We start from the raw sequence: 19,343 nt of genomic DNA on the forward strand, positions 1-19,343 counted from the left end.
CCAGATCTTTTAGCTTCATGTAATATTGGCTCCATGGGGTTTGTAAGATGGGACTTGTTTATGCAAGAGATCCTTGTTGTCTAAGAATTTGTGTCCCGAGCCTCTGCAATTCACGTGACGGCCCGGGGCGTCGAGTGGTGAAATGCTGCCATGTCCACAGACACATAGCCACTTGCAGAGCGAGGCCTCCCTGGACCTCTCTCTCGGGCTAGTTCACTGCGAGCCAGAGGCCGAAAGGACAGCAGGTGGCATGACAGGTGGCAGGATTTCCTGAGGGCACTGAAAGCGGCGTTGGAGACGTGCGGGAATCCTGTGCGCAGCCGCGGACTGTGAGGGCCCGGCAGGGTTAGGCTGGCACTTGGGGGAAGAGAGAATCTTCGAGAAGGGGTCCTGAGAGGCCTTCAACAGAGAGCGCTGTGACTATAAGGGCTTCCGAGAGGCCCCACGAGAAGCCAGGGAATCCCCTTGATATTTTTGCGATTATGACCCTCTTGCTTCTGATTATGCTGAGGGCATCCAGCAAGGCGGGAAGATGTTGCTTTCTTTTATTTACTTAATTTTTTAATAGTTCATTGATGTTTAGTGAGAGGAAGGGCAAAGGAGAGAGAGAAACATAGATGTGAGAGCGGAACAGCGATGGGCTGCCTCCTGCGTGCCCGCCCGGGGAGCAAGCCTGCAGCCTGGGCCTGCGTCCCCCCCCCCCCCCTGGGAGCAAGCCTGCAGCCTGGGCCTGCGCCCCCCCCCCCCCCCCCCCCCGGGGAGCAAGCCTGCAGCCTGCAGCCTGGGCCTGCGCCCCGCCCGGCGGACTGCGGTGCACGGGGTGCGCCTGCCGATGAGACGCACCAGCCAGGCCATTGCCGTGGCTTCTGGTTTAACCCCTGTTGTAGAACTTCCATTCAGCCAGGTGGTTCTGAACAGTGGTGGTTCTGTGCTTCAGTTGTGATTTTTTTTTTTTTTTTTTATCCTCACCCGAGGACATTTTTCCATTTTTTGTTCAGGTAGAGCGGGAGGGAGAGAGAGGAAGAGAGAGAGAGAGAAACATCGATGTGAAGGGACACATCGAGTGGCTGCCACCCACACGACCAACCAGGGCCGGGGACAAACTGCAACCGAGGTACGTGCCCTTAGCGGGAACCGAACCCGGGTCTCTCTGGACCGCAGGCTGACGCTCCAACCGCTGAGCCAAACCGGCCAGGGCTTCCGTTGTGATTTTTATGTAGTTGTGGGAAGATGTGATTGCACATATACTCACGCTGCTGTCTTGACCTGCAGCCTCTTGTTTGTTCATTTAGAAAACAGGCCTGTAGTTGAAAGTGTGGGCCCATAAAGTTTCCCTGGAAATCTTGGGTCTTGTGAGATGTGTCCCAGAATTGTCAGATTTTGAGAGAGGTTGTGTGTGGTTCTCACTAGATGCCAGAACACCCCCCCCACACACACACACACAGAGTCCTGACAACCGAAAATGTCTCCAAGCATTGCAGCATGGGGTTAGGGGAGCAAAGTCTTCCTGATTGAGAACATTGTGATTATTAAGACACTGTACAAACAACAGCTCATTATCACTTCAGATTGAGTTTCTATTTTTCCCTCCTTTCAGTAATTTTGGCCCCAAACTAATCCCTCTCCCCCGCAACTCCCCTTGGTTTTGAGATATTAGGCTTTGGAGTTTCTGGTGAGCGTAAGTAAGAGATAAAATAAAGCTATCTTTATTTTGTTTCATTTTTGTAGACCCAAAGCCTAGTTTTCCTTATTATTCATTATGAAAATCTGGTCCTTGTTTTCATTTTAAGTGGCTTCTCCTGGTGCCCCATTTCTTGGGAAAGATGGACCCCGTCTTTGTTTGCTCATACAGTTTCTTGTGAATTGGGGTTAACGCGCCAGCCTGTCTCTGGCCTGGAGCTGCGTGACGGTCAGCCCGGCCCGGCCGCCTGCTCCCCCCACCGCGGGGCGCTGACCCTGGCGGCGAGGGCTCCAGCTCCTGGGCTCCTGGTGAACCGCACCCAGCCCCGCGGTGGACTCTCTCTCCTTGCAGATCCGCAGGCTGAGGATCGAGATAGAGAAGCTGCAGTGGCTGCACCAGCAGGAGCTGTCGGAGATGAAACACAACCTGGGTGAGGCTCGTGCGGGGCCCGCCCGGAGCACGGCCGGGGGGAGCCTCCGCGCCCCTGCAGTCAGCCCGGGTGTGAGCCGAGTCCCCTGTGGGCTGGGGGTGGTGCCGCTCCCGAGAGGCCAGCCTGGAGAAACCAGGTGTAAGAGCACCTCCTGTCCTCTCTGCAAAACGCCAGCCCCAGCAGCAGCGCAGTGGCTGCCGCAGCACCCGCGGCTCCTACTTCGTCCCCTCCTAATTGCCAGGAGCCGTTGGAAGTGCTTCTTCATGCATTACCCAGTTGGATTCTTGCAGAAACCCTTATGATAACGGGCTCTCTGGTCCCAGTTTTCAGGCACAGACATGTTAAGGAAACTGAGGCACAGACATGTTAAGGAATGTGTAGAAAGTTATCATTCAGGTCCAGACTTTGCCCCTCGACCATTATCGGGTGTTTTTTTTTTTTTTAATTTTATTGATTTTTAGGGAGAAGGGAAGGGAGAGAGAAACATCGATGAGAGAGAACATCGATTGGCCGCCTCCTGCATGCCCCCCACCGGGGATCTGGCCCACAACCTGGGCATGTGCCCTGACCGGGAATTGAACTGGCGACCTCTTGGTGCATGGGTCAGTGCTCAACCACTGAGTGACACCGGCCGGACAGAGGAACTCTTTATTTCAGTGTGCAGGTTGCTCCCAGGTGAACTGAGAGGTAGTGTGCCTCAGTTTCCCTGTCTGTGAAAAAGGTATCGTAGCCGTACTTAGCACTGGATCGGGGTTGGGGTGAAGTGAGTTAGCGTCTCTGAAGCGCGCAGCAGAGTCGCCTGGAGCAGGTGCTGTATTCGGTAGAGAAGAAGGCTGGTTCCAGTGACGGGGTTCAGGGGCAGTTGAGAGGTGTTTGGAGGGCTTGTTTCAAGCCTTCCCACAGGACCTCGGTGGGGCTGTCATTACCGAGCTGTATCCGGTCACCTCCTAGTGATGAGGCAGCTCTGTTGTCAGGGTGACGATTGCCCATTTCACAGATGAAGACTTTGGGGCTTGGTGGGGCATCTCCGAGCCGGGGTTCGCATCCGATCTGGTCTGAACAAGCCACGCCCGGGCCCGGGGATGGGTGATGAGGCCAGTGTCCTCTCCCCTCCCCCGCCAGAGCTGACCATGGCGGAGATGCGGCAGAGCCTCGAGCAGGAGCGGGACCGGCTCATCGCCGAGGTGAAGAAGCAGCTGGAGCTGGAAAAGCAGCAGGCAGTGGACGAGACCAAGAAGAAGCAGTGGTGTGCCAACTGCAAGAAAGAGGCCATCTTCTACTGCTGCTGGAACACCAGCTACTGCGACTACCCCTGCCAGCAGGCCCACTGGCCCGAGCACATGAAGTCCTGCACCCAGTCAGGTACTGCCGCGCAGCGTGTCCGGCCTAGCCCCTCGGCGCACACTCACGCGCTGTCTCCGCACACCGCAGACCCGATGTCAGGTGTTTGCCCAGGTGTAGGGTTTGTGGTGCCAGCCCAGATGGTTTTAGGTTCATGTGAGTTGCAGCGGTTCTCCGTGGGGGCACTTTCTGTGTCCCATCCCCCAAGGCTGGCAGTGGCTGCAGATACATGTGGCGGTTATAGCCAAGGGGGTGCTGCTGGCATCAGAAAGTAGAGGCCAGGGGGTTGGCCCAGCACGGGTTGCCCACAGCAGAGAATGATCTGGCCCAGTGTGTTAGTGGGTCCAGGGTGGAGAAAACCTGCTCTTGAGGGGATCCCGGACTTGGCGTTTAAATAAGCACCCCCAGTTCGGATGTGACGGGAGAGGTCTTGGAATGGGCCTGATCCAGCCTTGTAATCTCTCTGACACAGAGTGAGCAGGTCTCAGGCCGGGAGGCCCCAGCAGGAGACACTGTCCCATTAGAACTGAGGAGTTATGTTTTGAAAATAATTTTTACAGCTAGCTTTTACTTATGGCAAATAATATTAGCTTTATGTGCTTCGAGTTAAAAGTCTCCAGTTTAAAGAATTTATTTAAATAAAAGTAACAATATGACAAGGTAGTATGTCTGTAGGTTGGCAGAATTTTCGAAGGTGATGTCTAAAAGACCAAGTTTGAGAAGCACTCTTAATAATTTTGTTATTTTGAAAAACAACTTTATTTTGTTATTTTTTAAAGTATGTTTTTATTGATTTTTAGAGAGAGGGGAAGGGAGAGGAAGGGAGAGGGAGAGAGAAACATTTATCGGCTGCCTCCTGCACGACCCCTACTGGGGATGGAGCCCACCAGCTGGGCATGTGCCCTGACCGGGAATCGAACCGGTGACCTTTTGGTGCACGGGATGATGCTCAACTGAGCCACACTGACTAGGGCTTAAAAAGGCAACTTGAAACCATACATGGCTGTGCTCGTTAACTTTCCTTAGGGAGATGGCTTCTTAACTGCGACTTGAATCTCTTCCTGTGGTGGAGTTAAATCCCCTAAATACTAGAATGTGTCCAAAGACCCTTTTGCGTTGTTACGAGACGGCCAGAATGCCCTTCAACTTTCCTTTCTTTGTGGAGTCCTAATGTCCATCCTTCCAAAATTCCTCAAGTGCCCTACTTTTCCGGGTGTCCGAGCATTTCCATTCCTGAGGCTCCGTGCCTCTGAGCATCATGTTGCTTTCCACGTGGTTCCCCCACCTTCTCAGGAGGCCATTCCACGGGGCTAAAGTAGGTCTAAGACGAGAAGCTAGGACATTTGTCCTCCTAGCTGAGCAGTCGGTGGCTCCTGATTCTGGCCTTCATTTGTTCTGCGGACATGCCTTCGTCTCCAGGATCATTCAGTAAACCATGAGTTACTATAACAGGGAACCTGTTCTCACGTGGGGTCTGGCCCCCTGGGGTGGTTGGCTCAGAGCTGGCTGAGCCGTGGTGCTGCCACGTGATGGCCACGACCCCTGCAGGTCCGGAAGCCGCTGCCCGCGGCTCACACGTGGCCTCTTTCCCTTCACCCCCAGCCACCGCCCCTCAGCAGGAAGCGGACACCGAGGTGAACACAGAAACACTAAACAAGTCATCCCAGGGCGCGTCCTCCAGCGCCCAGGCAGCCCCGTCTGAGCCAGCTGGCGCCTCGAAAGAGAAGGAGCCGTCCGGGGAGAAGAGCAAGGACAGCAGCTCCGTGAGTATTTGCGCCACTGGCCCGTGACACCGGTCCTCTGGGCCAGGCAGTCTCAGGACCTGTCCCCACGCCTGTCACCCCCGAAGGGCGCCCGTTGCAGGTTTGTCTGTCTTCGAGGTGGGGCTGAGTCTTAGCAGGTGGCCTTTTCACTGGCGGGCACGGGGGCAGGGGCCGTGTGTCTTCCCCGCTGCCCCCCGGCGACTGGAGGTTTAGAACAGTGTTGTCTAGTAGAACCTTCTGTGATGACGGGCGTGTTCTGTGTCTGCTCGGCCAAGTCTGTAGCCACGAGCCACGCAGGACCGCTGGAGCCCTTGAGCTGTGGCCGGCGTGGCCAGGTAACGGCATATTCACAGTTGTGTGGCTCGTGGCTGCGCACTGGGCGGGGAGGCTGCATCTCTTCCTTTCCCAGCGTGTGGAGTACGTCATACGATTGTCTTGTCAACATGCTTTTAGGTGGCACGTGGATAATTTTTTACATTTTTAGTCAGTAGGAGTTTATTTCAGTGTGTATTAGGAGAAAAACAAGTCATTATCCCACCAGTCAGAACCCTTTGATTTTATCGATACTGTTGCCTCGCTAGAGGTCAGTGTGAAATAAAAGGGAACTCATGTAATGTTGGAGTAACTTACTTCCTTTTTGGATATGGCCAAACTCTGGAGGACAGGCAGGTCAGAGGGGAAGTGGAGGAAACGGCGAATGTTCTGGGCGCTGAGGCTGCAGGGTTGAGTAAGGGGCCCCCTGTGCTGCGCTCCAGCCTGTGCAGTCTGGAGACGGCACGTAGGTAGAGGGCCACCCGGCTGACCTGGCCTCCCCTGCCTGCACATGCCAGGCAGAGGGCACAAAGGTGCCTTGGGGGCAGAAATGAGCACCCCCAAGGATCCCTGGACTTCCCTGGGGGCTACATTGGCCCCAGTGCCTTGAGTCCATCTCTCTCTCTTTGTATTTCTAGACCCTCGACCTTTCTGGCTCCAGGGAGACGCCCTCCTCCATTCTCTTAGGCTCCAACCAAGGCTCTGGTACGTTGCCCCCTGGTGGGTGAATGGTGCTCGCATCCGGGCAGAGGGGAAGCCGTTTTCTTAGAGAGAACTTGAAGGGTTAAGGGCAGTGGTTTTCAAACTACCGTGGATCCTTAGGGATCCTTGGGGGTGCCCTGGGCGGGTCAGTGGGCACGAGGGAGTGGCTGGGCAAGGCAGCGTTCAGGTACCTCTAAACTGATCATACCTGTTTACCTGTTCAGTAAGTCCTCACTTCATGTTGTCAGTAAGTTTTGCAACTTTAAGCAAAACGATGTGTAACGGAACCAGTTTTACTGTAGGCTAATTGGTATAAACAGGAGTTAAGTTCCTACGGCATCTCATCAACGTTATAACGAAAGATGTTGAACGAAAAGACGTTATTTGAGGACCTGCTGTTTGTGTATTGGGGATCCACTTCAGACTTCATCCGCACAGAGGGTTCTGCTGCTGGCCTGGGGTGGGGTAGGGCATGTGCTTCTGGGTTGGGTAGTTCTTCGGCCTCAGGGAAATGACCACAACACATGAAACCGAGTGACGCTTTATTCCTGAGGTCCCAATGCACCTGCATTTGGTGGATGAGGAGCCTTTAGGGAAATGAAGAGAAATTTTAGGGGGATTCTCTTTCTGTTAAAAACTTTCCTCGTAGGGACTAGATAACCTGGTAGGCTGTATTGGAAGATTTTCTGAGACTAAATTTTGGGTTTTCTCTCCTGTGAGAATTTGAGCTGTGCCCCTTTCTCGCCCAATGGGTCTTTCCCCTGTACCCTTCGACACTTGTTTTGGGCCATTCCAGGGGGTTCGAAGCAGGTGTCGTCATTGAGGCCAGTTTTGCTTAATTCAAGGTTTCTCAGCTCTAAGATCTTTCCCTCTGCTGGATCGTTAAAAACAAATGATTTCACTTTTGCATATTCAGTACGTGGAGGAAGCAGGGATGCTCATGGTGAGTGTGGCATGAACTGCTGTTAGGGAGAAAATGGACTTGGCATTGCATGCAATGGAACTGCCCGTTGAGAAACAGACTCCCTCCCCGCTATGCTTCGGTTCCTGGTCGAGTCTCAGATAACGGGTGCTAAGACGGCTTCTGCTTTTCTTTGCTATTTTGTAGTTTCTCTTTCTGACAAAGAGCAGACTTGAGGCCTGAGCAGTGGGGTGCCTACCTAAGAAATTAGTGCTACCCTTTGCTTTTCCGGCTGTTTATTTCTAGGGATGCCTTCTCTGCATGGGCAAGTATTAATGATTTTCTGCTTAGGGTGGTGATATAAAAGCTTCTGTTTTATTTAAGTGTAAAAACGAGTTTGAAATAAAAACCACCAACTAAGTAATACGTAGTTGGGTTGCCGCTGTGTCAAAAGTGCCTGGGTGGTGTGAGAAAGGCCGGAGAAGCACTGTTTCCGACAGGGGGCGCCGTGGAGGCTGTAGGGCAGCAATGCGGGGGGATCCACGTGGCACTGGGAAGTGACTGATGCCACGGTGTGTGGAACCTGTTGGAATAGGGACGTAGACAGGGACGTGGTTGGGAGCTGCATCATATTCCCCTGTGGAGGTGGAGGAGTGTCACCCGGCCCGGGGTCCAGCTTCAGGGGCCACACGGGCTGTCGTAGCCGCTCAGCTCTGCCACTAGGTGAAAAGCGTAGACGGTTCGCACGCAGACACGTGGGTGGGGCCATGCTTTACTGAAACTGGAAAAGCAGGCGTTGGCTGGATTTGAGCCATAGTTGGCCGACTCTGACCTAAAGCACACAGGTGTCCGGGGGGTGGAAAGAAGGGTCTGTTTTATATGAGTTTAAAATGATAACGTGAACCTAAGTAACGTAGGAGCGAGGGAGGGGGCAAGAAGTTCTGGTAGGTGCTGGTGATCAGATGCTAGGTGGGTTGTGGGGAGAACATGATCCCCGGGAGTCTGTTGACTGGGTGGGGTAGTGGGAGAGGTAGGAGAGGAGGAGGAGGAGGGAAAGCCCCCCGATTGTACTTTAGCATCCTGGAGGGTGGGTGGCACTGGACTTTTTGCAGAAGGTTGAGGTACACAAGGGTTTGTGTGTCTCTGGGGCCAGGCGCTGTGCTAGGACTGGGGTTAGTGGTGAACAAGGCAGACAGTTCCCCAAATTCCTTGTATGTCTCACTTAACTTCTGGCTCTTGCTTTTGGTGACAGTGGAGGTGAAATCTCGTGGACTGTAGACTATAAGACAGTGAGTTTCTGAGTCTCCAGGCAGCTGGTGCTAGGATGGTAGGAGGAGTCTAGTTGGAAGGAGAAAGGTTCGGTAGGGGTATAAGCTTCCTTGGGGTGGGCCTGGGTCTGTTGCTTGTCTCTTAATTGAAAGCTCTGAGTAAAGCATCCCATGCATGTAGGTAGAGGAAACAAAATCGTAGGGGAAATGAAGGCCCAGGCCCAGTCTCACTGCTGCGGGTGGTGCGTCTGGAACTTACCTCCGTACTTGTAAGTAATGTTCTTCCCTGAACTTCTGTTTCTGGACTCCACAGAAATGGCTTATTGACTTCCAGCTTTAGAAGATGAGAGTGAGAGTCACGGATGGCCTCTCCCGCTTTGCCCCGAGCCACTCTGTCGCCGTTTGTGTGCCCTTGGGTTCCCTGGTCCGATACGGCTCTTTCCTTTAGTTCTTACCTGTCAGCCAGAGGCGGTGCCTCTGGTCCCCCGGTGGCCCATCTCCTCCCTCACTTCCACCTGTGCCGTCCGGACTCTCCGTCTTCTCCGCACTGACGGTCCTTCCTCGGGGTGGAGAATGTGTGTTCTGTTCTGTGACTGCAGTTGGTGTGGAGGCTGTGAGCCGAGTCTGTGTCTCCGTCCGGAGTCAGGGAGCTGGGGCTGCGTTCCGTTCTTGTGCGGCCTGGCTTTTCCCTGGAGTACCTGGTTCCCCCTTGAGGGTGTCCTCCATCATTTCCTAGCAGACTCTTCCCCGTGAGCAGTTATTTTATGGAGACACTTTTCACATCTCTCCTTTGACTCTTCAGTCTCCGATGTGACGTGTGGGTGTCCCCTTCCTCACCCCGCCTCCCGCGCGCACCTCATCGCCCCCCCTCCCCGCTCTGCGTCCACCCTGGGCCGTGGATCAGTCCCCGTGCGCCCTCAGTAATCTGAATCTCCTGGGTGCTGCCTCCCGCCTCACTGCGGTTCTGGTCCCTCTGTTTCCCCGGCTGAGGTGGGCTGGTAGCTGGGTTCATGGTTCTGAGGGCTTTGCTTTCGTCATTGGAGCACCTGTGGCTCACAGAGTTGCTCTGATGTCATGTATTCCTTATTTCCTGGGAGGCTGTGCTGGGCCCAGCGACCCTGTTTCTGGCCCAGCGTGCACGTGTGAAAGGCCGTGGTCCCAGGAACGCACGGAGTGCACAGTGATGCCGTAGACCAAGCAGTCCTCAGAGCAGCAGCCTGTTGATGACCAGGAATAGTGAGCGCTCGGGGGGTGCGGGCTCAGCTGCAGACTCTGAGGATGCCTGTGCTGTCTCTTCAGTTAGCAACAACCTGCCTATGTCCCAACCGCCACAGACCACCAGCTGCACCCCAGCTGCCCAGCCCAGAAGTGTAAGTATGACCTGTCTCACGGCAGCTGTCCGGGAAGGACTCCTGGCAGCCCAAGGCCCGTTGTGTGTGCTTCCCCGCGGGTGTCCTGTCCTGTTCCTCCGAGTGGTGGGTCTTGCTTTGGCTTGTGTTTCTCCTTAGCTGGGCCTCTGGTGGCCATCAAAACCGCCAGAGAGTGTGGTTTGGCTTTTTGAGGGGACGTCCTCACTCTTTTCCCGAAGGGTCCTAGAGGAACCGATCCTGCCCCGCAGCGACTGGCTACACCAGCCCGTGTCCATGTGAGGGCGCAGGCCCGACAGCCGCCGGACTGGGCTGCGCCCTGCTCCCATTTCTTCTCTGCTCTCTGCAGAGCCGGGGGACCTGAAGTGGCTTGGCTGCCCTGTTGCAGGATTTTGTCACGTATGGTCCCCACCAGCGACAGCACTCCCCAAGGTCCTCTGGAAGACCTGGCAGCGTAGCCATCACCAGTCAGGCAGAACACTAGGACATGGACTCAGGGTTGTTAACGTGGAGCCGGCCCTTGGAGTACAGATTGAAGTTACAAAATAGCCCCGAGGACGTGAAGTAAGGCATAGGAATTATAGTCAGTAACATTGTAATGACTGAGGTGCTAGGTGGGTGCTGAAATATCAGGGGGAGCACTCCTAAAGTAGATGATTGTCTAACCACTGCGATGCATACCTGAAATTAACACAACATAATACTGAATGTAGATTAATTGGGGAAAAAATTTTTTTTAACCTGCCCTGGACCCTAGCTCTGCAGAATACTGCCCCCTGCTGGTGATCGAAGCAAGTGACTAAGCAGAGTTCCTACATCACTGTGGGGACCCTTCTCACCCTCTTCCCTGTGGTCTTCCAGAAGCAGTGCATAGCTAGCCAGGCAGTAAGAAGTGTCCCCCCCCCCGGCGATGATGGGCCCCTTTCTCACTCATTTCCATTCTGTCTCTGATCTTGACTTCTTTCAGTCAACTAGCATCATCCCACCTCAAGAAATTTTACAAAGTTTTGTCTCCGTCTGTCTGAGCTTGGGGACTCGTCTCAGAGATGATGGGTCTTACGGGTTTGCCGCGAGCGCTCGTAGTGGGCTGTCCGGGAGCTCGCCCGCCTGGCTCTCCAGCCTCCTCACTTCCCACGGGACCACTCCTTAGCCCCTGTGGTCTTTGAGGCTCTTGGGTCTCACTCTGGTTCTGCATCTTCGGTGACCCTCAAGCTTGTCCTCACTGGGAGCCGGTGGGTCTGTGTTCTGTCGGACTTGACCCTTCCGGTCCACATTCCTCCTCCTTTCTAATCTGCTCCTTTGGGTGGTTTGGTATAAGTCTGTTTTTCAGATTTTCTATACATTGATTAAAGAACCTTTGTTACTATAAGTAAGTAGATCACATGCCAAATGGGTGCCTTTTCCTGTGCCCGAGGTTGGCCACAGGTGCATGGGGTGCTCGGGGTCACGTGATCGAGATCACAGGCTGCACCAGGACCGCCTTCCTCGGCGGTTTTCTCTGTTCCCTGTGAGCATGACACCTGCTGATTTTCGGAGGAAGTTGTCGTTCTGCCTTCGTACTCTGCACACCCGCACATCTCAGGAGTCGGTGGCGGTGCTGAGCCATCGGCGCGGGGGGCAGGGCCCGCCAGCAGGTGCAGGCAGGTCCGGGCTGGCGGCGGCAGGAGCTGACTCTCTCCGTGCGTTTCCTCCGCAGACCACTCCCGGGGCAGTAAGTCCGGCGGCTGGAGCGGCGGCGATGAGAAGCGAGGGGCGTCGCGGTCTGAGCACAGCAGCGGCTCCAGTTCGAAGAGCCTCCTCCCGAAAGAGTCTCGGCTGGACACCTTCTGGGACTAGGGACAAGCTGCGACACAAGCCATCCGCCCCACGCAGGAAAAAAAAACCAGACTCCAGGAAAACGGGAAATGGCAGAGACACGTGAGGCGGGGGAACCACCACCTTCAGACTGAGACCCCCAGACACTCAGACAGGCCTTTCGGCGGAGGGTCCCCACACTACACAACGTCCACCCTTCGCTCCGAGGACCGTCCCGCCCACACGGACTTCGCTCTAGATGTAAATAATGTACAATTTGTGGATGTCACTGAACCTAGAGTACCTTCCCCTTTTTATATTTGTATTGACTTTAACTTATAAAAAAAAAAAAAAGAAAAGCAATTAAAAAACACACACACAAATCCAACAACAAAAAGAATGTTTTGCTGTTGGAACGGGCTGATCGGTCAGCCCATCTTGTCACTCAGCGGGATGGGGACAGGGCCCGGCGAGGTCGCACCCGGGTCCTCCTCCTGGGGTGCCCAGGGCGACGGGAGCTGTTGTCATTGGTGCGTCTGGACGCAGCGCACCGGGACCGTGAGTTCTGTGCTGTCCTGCGCACACCTCAAGCCATCGGCCCCTTTCCGGTACTGCGTTACCAGGTTATCAAATGCAAGCTCTCTGGACCGGGACGACCCGCGCAGAAGAAGCTGGTATCTTTTATCTGACTTCAGTGATCACTCCTAAGAGGGAAAACCTAACGTCCTTGTTTACAGAAGAGAAACAGAAACAAGCCGCTCTCAGCTCCGTGGCAGAAGAACATCCAACGTTTCGGGTCCCAAGGTCTGCAACAGAGAGAAATCTTTTTCTTCGCATTGTGGTTCCTTTCAACACACTCACACCCACTTGGAAAGAGAGGCTGTGTTTTTCGGAAGCAAGGACTCCAGAGGCAGGACGCACGCAGAGGACATTCGAGTCTGGGATGAAGCATGTCTAGTATTTATACGACGGGATTTTGCGTTTTTATGGAAGCATGAAACCAAGGCAGTGTGAGAGAGAGCGCCCGCCATGCTGTCTGTTACACTACGTATACTGTAGTTCCATTTTGTATGTTGTGTAAAACAAAAAGCATCGAACACGCAGAGGGTGATGTGTGTATATGAGAAAATTAATTGTACGATATCATTCCAGTACATTTTGTTGTACATTTTAGTCTCGTTTACTTTCTCTTCGTTGTCGATAAGAGGATGCGAGTTACCCACCTTAGAGGAGAAATAAAGCGTATCGGAAGAAAACAGGAGAGAAAGAACATTTGTGAATCGCAGTTGTCAACGAAACAAAACTAGCCTAGCGGGCCTTATTTGTGAAGCATAATTGCTTTTAGCATATGGAAGTATTTTTTCACATTTTCTTTGTATAAAATTTGTATTAAACTTAAATATCTTTTTTGATGCTGGTGTTTCTTTGTGACTGAGCCAGTGGACTCGCACGGTATGCTCTTTTGGGTTTCTCCCCCCGCCCCCCCCAATTTTTTTCAGACTCTTCACCTTTTTTTAATTAAACTGTTTTTGGAAAAACAGCTTGGTCGTCCTCGAACGTGCAGTTTTCCATTCGGTCGAGATGGCCACGTCGGGTTCCCAGGCCCGCAAGCAGGGGGCCAGGCCGTGAGGGGTCGAGCTGGCTCTGCGGGGGGGCACGTAAACAGGGTCCCCCCCCCCCCCGTCCAGTTCCTTCAATGTTTTTGACAGATGTGAGACGGGAAAGCCCTGAGTCTGTCCCAGAAAAGCAGTGGGGAGGGAGGGAGTCGCCTGTCCTGGCCGAGGTGCAGGCCTGAGCTCAGCCAAGTGGGCGGCGTGTGGCCGGCACTGCCCGGACGCACCCGTCATTTCTTCATGTGTCCCATTTGGTGTGTGTTTTTTTTCAATCGTTTAAAAATATAAGCACTGTTTACAGCTCACAGGCCGTACGGAAGCAGGGAGCGGGCTGCTTTCGGCCTTCAGGCCACTTGCTGACCGGAGTCCGGCCCCATGCTGACCAGTGCTGTGTAAGTGACAGAATGGGGATTCAAAACCGCTCTTAGTCGCAGAGCCTATGCACTGTTACCAGGTCCAGGTGTAAGCATGGTGGTTAGACACTGACGAGGAGGTCACCTGCTAAGTCTCGTACAGGATGAGGGTGTTTCAGAGCAGGACCAAGGGGTGAAGGTGGCTTCTCTGGCTGCTGCCGTGCAGGGACTTCTCAGCAGGGGACATTTGACCTGAGACCTACCTGAATGAAGAGCTGGCAGTGGGAAGATCAAGTGGATGAGCATCCCTGACAGTGAGTGGCGAGTACAAAGGGCCTGGGGCACGTGTGCACTTGACATGCTTAACGAGCAGCAAGGAGCCCGGTGCGGCTTAGAGAACTGAGCGAGCAGGGAGGGATCCCACCAGGGAGGCGTCCCACCGGCTGAGTTTCCCCTTCGTCCTTGGTCATGAGCCAAACCAAAAGGGCTGTTGGCCTCTCTGCTGTGACCTCCCACTGGCCCTTGTAGACAGAGACCTAATAAGTGAGTGGCTCAAGGCTCCAGAGTTAGTGAAAGTCCAAATGGACTCCTATTGAACTGCTCTTTCTGGTAGATGGGTCTTTGTCTTCTTTAATCTTCACCTGAGGATATTTTCCCATTGATTTTAGATAGAGTGGAAGGAAGGTAGGGAGAGAGAAACATTGATGTGAGAGAGACACATCTATTGGTTGCCTCCTGAAAGATCCTCCCCCCTCCCCGCTTCCACAGGGCTGGGGATCCAACCTGCAACCCAGGTACCAGCCCTAGACCAGGAAACAAACATGAGACCCAACAGTCCTCAGGCCGATTGATGCTCTAATCGCTGAACCCGGGCTGTCATTTTTTCAAGTTAAAAAAATGCCCTTGCCCTGGTCGGTTTGGCTCAGCGGCTAGAGCGTCGGCCTGCAGTCCGGAGAGACCCGGGTTCGGTTCCCGCTAAGGGCATGTACCTCGGTTGCAGTTTGTCCCCGGCCCTGGTTGGTCGTGCGGGTGGCAGCCACTTGATGTGTCCCTTTCACATCGATGTTTCTCTCTCTCTCTTCCTCTCCCTCTCTCCCGCTCTATCTGAGCAGAATAAAAATAAATAAATAAATAAATAAATAAAATAAAAATAAAAAATGCCCTGGCTGGTTTGGTTCAGAAGTAAGAGTGTTGCCCACAGATCAGAGTCCCGGGTTTGATTCCAGCCAAGGGCACGTACCTCAGTTGCGGTTCGTCCCCGACCCCGGTTGGGGTTGTGCGGGTGGCAACCAATCCATGTGTCTCTCACGTCAATGTTTCTCTCTCCCTCCCTGTCTCCCTCCAGCTCTATCTGAAGATTAATGTAAAAAAATACCCTCAGGTGAGGATTAAAAAAACAAATGTTTATTTTCCTTCTATTGTGCATGGATGTGCACCTTCCCTGTATTATCTCATTTCACCCCGAAAACCACAGAGTAGGTGGCACAACCCCATTTTAGGGAAAGAGGCCGAGGCTGCGAGAAGGAAGGCACAGTCACCCCACTGTCACCTTTTAGCTCCAACAAGCCAGGTCCTTATCTCTGGGCCCTTGCACCTGCTGTTCCCTGGTCCTGGCACACCTGTCTGGCACTTTATCCACATTCTTTCGGATGTCACCTCTGTAGCCACCGCCCCCCGCCAGCCCCTTACCCTCTGTCTCAGCCTCTTGGCCCCGAGCAAAGTTGACTGTCTCCCCTCACTGCTCTGTCCCTAACCCCCACCGACCCCGGCCCGCCCCACCCCAGCTCAGCTTCCAGTAGAAGGAAGGACATGGAGGAAGAAGTGGCTTATGGTGGTAGAGAAATGGTTACTTTTTAAAAACATGTTGCATTTCACTTTCACTGTTTCAATAGGCAACATAGCCACAGGCGGCAAGTGTGGGAAGTGGCCGTGAGCAGGCCCGCCAGCCGCCCTGCCCCTTCCTGCGCACCCGAGTCTGCATTTACAGACCAACGCAGAGGACGCTTTCTCCCCGTTTCTGCGCCTGAATGGCAGCATGTGAGACACGCTCTTCTGCCCGGTCCCCTTCTTACGTAACCTAGAGCTTGGGCTGCTGGTGTGTGTTGGTACTGGTCCAGTGCAGGCCTGGAATGTGGAAGAGGACAGGCCCGTCAGCCCGCAGCCGGTGGATTAGCCGACTGTCACACTGGCAGGGCACACAGACGGCTCCATGCTGGCCGCGAGCCGCGTGAGGGGCGTGGACTCACCCCGAGGGGCTGCACGGGAGGGTCTAAGTGGCCAGGTAAGACGGGGGGGACTTGGACGGTCCGGACAGGGCTCTGGGCCTTCTCCCTCTGATTTTAGTCATCCAGTGTTTTCAGATGCCCAGTGTCTCTGAACCTGTGAATGAGGGAAAGAGGGAGGGTACGATGGGGTCGCCCGGGTCCTTGCTCATTTCTCAGGAATAACCAGGCAGGGGACTGGTCCAAGATGGTCTTGAATGCAATTGGGCACTCTCGCCCCCTGATGGCTCCTCGCAGAACTGCAGCCCAGAGACAGCTGGACAGGCAGGTGGGCAAGTCTCTCACTGTGAGTCAAGCACTGCAGACACAGCGTTGAACAGAAAGGTGTGGCCTCTGTCCTCCCGCTCCCAACATTCTCACTGGGAAGCAGTCAAATGCGCCTATAATACAGTCTAGGCGGGAGGACGGTGTTGAAGGTAAATAAGCAGGGTACGGAGGGGAGGGAGACGCCTCTCCCAGAAGCTGCCCTGTGAGCAAAAGCCTGAAGAGAGGGGACAGCCGTGACGTCTAGGGCAGCGACGCTAAACTCCAGCTGAGCATTGGAAGCACCTGGAGAAACAGAAAACAAGCCAATAATGCCAAGATGCTGCCCCCTTCCCTGAATAATGGCCTCGGGCCTCGGGCCTCGGGGGCTTGGCCCTCAGTACTTGAACAGCTCCTCAGGTGGCCCTACCGGGCAGCCAGAAAGGAGAGCTCACCTGGACGGAAGACCGTCCCAGGTAGAAGGAAGAGCACGGGCGACGCTCCCACCAACCAAGCCACCCGGCCAGGGCCTTGTGAGTTTTCTGAAGGTGGAAGCAGCAGCTCTCCTCTTGCAAGGCCACTGTGGCTGGACATGGCTGGACGTGGCAAGGCCACTGTGGCTGGACGTGGCGACAGAGGCAGACGGCTCCATCTGGCCCTTGCTGTCCTCCGGGCTGCGTCAGGTCTTCCTGACTCCTGGACATCAGCGCCTGGGCCACCCCTGGACGCCTGGCTGCGGAGGCGATGGTCCCCATTGGTTTCTCTACCAGGCCCCTGTGCAGACTCCCCGGGTGGCTGGTGTGCCTCACGGCTTCTCAGATGGCCTGGTTGGTGACTCCTGATGCCCCTTTTCAGACCTTCACTTCCCCAGCTCCTCCCACGACTGTAAAAGGTCCAATTCCCGTCATAAATTACTCACCCCGCACTCCTGGGCCAGATCTGGCTGCTTCCCTGATTGGATCTGATTGAAATGTTTGGAGTATTTACAGAATCACAAGGAAGACTGAGGACACCACACTGAGTCACCGGTGGGGGGTGGGGGTGGGGCTGGGGTGCCGCTTCTGCAGGATGGTCAGCACCGGCCGGCTGGATGCCCGGTGCGCAGCCGCCTTCCCCCAATGAACTCAGTGCCTAATATGGTCTCGGTGGACGCAGCTGACCGCTGGGCCCTTACATGCTCCAGACCCCGGCTGCAAGGGAGTCTGGGAAACAGTTTCCAGCTTCCTCAGTTCAGGAAGGTACAGCGGAATGAGGAGGGATGGTTGGATGTGAAACAAGCCAGAGATGTGGCCAGGGATTGAACCCTTGGCTTTGCCATCTGGTCCAGGGCTCATCATGCCCAGGGCTCGCTTTTCAAGACATGGTGTTAATGGGAAACCGTTGTCTCCCTGGCCCAACAGATAGTCCAAGGCCAGGCCAGTTGGGTAACAGACAGCTTGTGGAGACGATCAAGCACTGACCATGGTTCACCCTGATGAACGGAAGAAGAACGAAACATCATTCACAGCACCTACATTCCAGGCAACTTACAGACACTGCACGGTACCCACCTGCGTTTTGCAGCTGAGGACGTCAGGCCCAGAGAGATTGAGAAAGCTGCCTGAGGTCACACAGCTAGTTAGTGGCAGAAGCTGGGCTTGACCCCAGTCTGATGACACCCAAAAATTGTCTGCTCTTAACCATTACTATATCTTTGTCACTATCAGAGAAGCGTTGTATAAAAGCCATTTGTTCATCCATTCATTCTTAGTTAGGTGCTCATTCTTGGCTGGGCAGTTTCAGGTGCTGGGGACAAAGTGGTGGACAAGACAGACAGAGGAAGATATAGGGTAGCGATGATTTCAAACTGCTCCCAGGACCAGGCAGAGGATAGAAACTCATGGGACAGGCTGGGGAGGGAAGTAGACTTTGACATGTTTTCTTTGTAAATTAAACATGTTAGAATAGATTCGTGCATCAATTTTTCTCCTCGTAACATGTAGGTCCTTGTTAGTTTCTGTTTTTCCACTTTTGATTTTTTTTTTTATCCTCACCCGAGGGCATTTTTTGCATTTATCTTCAGACAGAGCAGGAGGGAGAGAGAGGGAAGAAGAGAGAGAAACATAAAGTGAGAGAGACGCACTGACTGGTTGCCACCCACACAACCCCAAAAGGGCTGGGGAACAAACTGCAACTGAGAACGTGCCCTTAGTGGGAACCGAACTCAGGTCTCTCTGGTCCGCGGGCCAACACTAACCTCTGAGCCAAACTGGCCAGGGCTGTTTTTCCACTTTTGATAGAAAAATATTTCTCCACTATGGGAAACACAGCCAGCATGTGTGATGCTGCTGATATGGCCTCAGTGTGTCGGGGAGACAATAGGGTATGGTGGGGACTGTGGCAAACGGGCAAGCCTGCAAGGCACCAGCAGCAGCTAAGAGGGGGCCACTGAGGTGCGGCTCCAGCTGATCATGTGCAAATGCAGGTCCTATGTCGCCAGATGGTCCACTTTCTTTTTCCAAGAAACATTGAAAATTTAGATTTTGAGTTATATCTCCTAAATTTTCAGTAGTTGGGTCAAAGTTTGAAAACATGCAAGAGCAATAAAACGGATCTGTGGGCCAGATCTGGTCTGTGAGCCACTAGATTGCAACCTTGGGCTGAAGAGCACTAATTTAGGAGTCAAAGATGCTGAGTTGGGGTCTAGGCTCTGCCACCTTTTCCCTGGGAGGTGGTGGGCGAGACACACCACCTCACTGGGCCTCAGTTTGCCCCTTTGTGGAATGGGACTTATCAACAGCATTGTTTGCCAAGCCTTTTTCTCAACTAGTATTTTCCAAACAATGGCCTGTGACATTGATTTAGTAGATTTTTGACCTGCACCATTTAAAAACAAAATAGAACAGGATGGCAAAAAGGATGCATCGTGGTAATATGGGAGGCACTGCTCTGTGACACACAGTTTAGTTCAGATGCATGTGACACACACACGACAGACACTCAACAGCATTCACACACACACACACAAGCATCTGTCACGCGGGTCTTGATGTAATCCATGTGTGTTTCTTATTGGGCAGTGTGGTCCAATAGTCAGGAAGCCACTGTTCTGTGTTGCTCATGACTGAACACAGTGCTGAGGCTGGTTCTATTGTTACCCCTATTTCACAGCTGAAAAGCTGGGGGTCACAGAGGTGACCTCCTCAGAGACCTGGGATTTGACCCAATGTCCACATCTTAACCATCACGCTATCCTTCCTCTCCAGACAGGGCCATGGTGGTTGTCGGGATGAGCTAGTGCAGGTCAAGGGCTT

General features: G+C 53.7%; 1 protein-coding gene across 37 annotated transcripts in view; it reads left to right on the forward strand.

Moving 5' to 3' along the window:
* Positions 1–13,097, forward strand: part of ZMYND8 (zinc finger MYND-type containing 8) — a 110,834-nt gene extending 97,737 nt beyond the window's left edge. For 13 of the 37 annotated variants that reach the window (XM_036244135.1, XM_036244134.1, XM_036244144.1 and 10 more), the window contains 6 exons: positions 2,033–2,111; positions 3,234–3,473; positions 5,055–5,215; positions 6,166–6,232; positions 9,698–9,768; positions 11,462–12,910. In XM_036244135.1, the coding sequence (XP_036100028.1) occupies positions 2,033–2,111; positions 3,234–3,473; positions 5,055–5,215; positions 6,166–6,232; positions 9,698–9,768; positions 11,462–11,686 (843 nt within the window). In that variant the 3' untranslated portion in view covers positions 11,687–12,910. Of the gene's footprint in view, positions 1–2,032; positions 2,112–3,233; positions 3,474–5,054; positions 5,216–6,165; positions 6,237–9,200; positions 9,214–9,495; positions 9,606–9,697; positions 9,769–9,986; positions 10,271–11,461 lie in introns of those variants that run through there. The other 24 variants (XM_036244145.1, XM_036244159.1, XM_036244152.1 and 21 more) reach the window with 10 other exon arrangements.
* Positions 13,098–19,343: the final 6,246 nt, after the last annotated feature.

This window comes from Molossus molossus, unplaced genomic scaffold (genome assembly GCF_014108415.1).
Source record: "Molossus molossus isolate mMolMol1 unplaced genomic scaffold, mMolMol1.p scaffold_m16_p_6, whole genome shotgun sequence".
Classification (NCBI taxonomy): domain Eukaryota; kingdom Metazoa; phylum Chordata; class Mammalia; order Chiroptera; family Molossidae; genus Molossus; species Molossus molossus.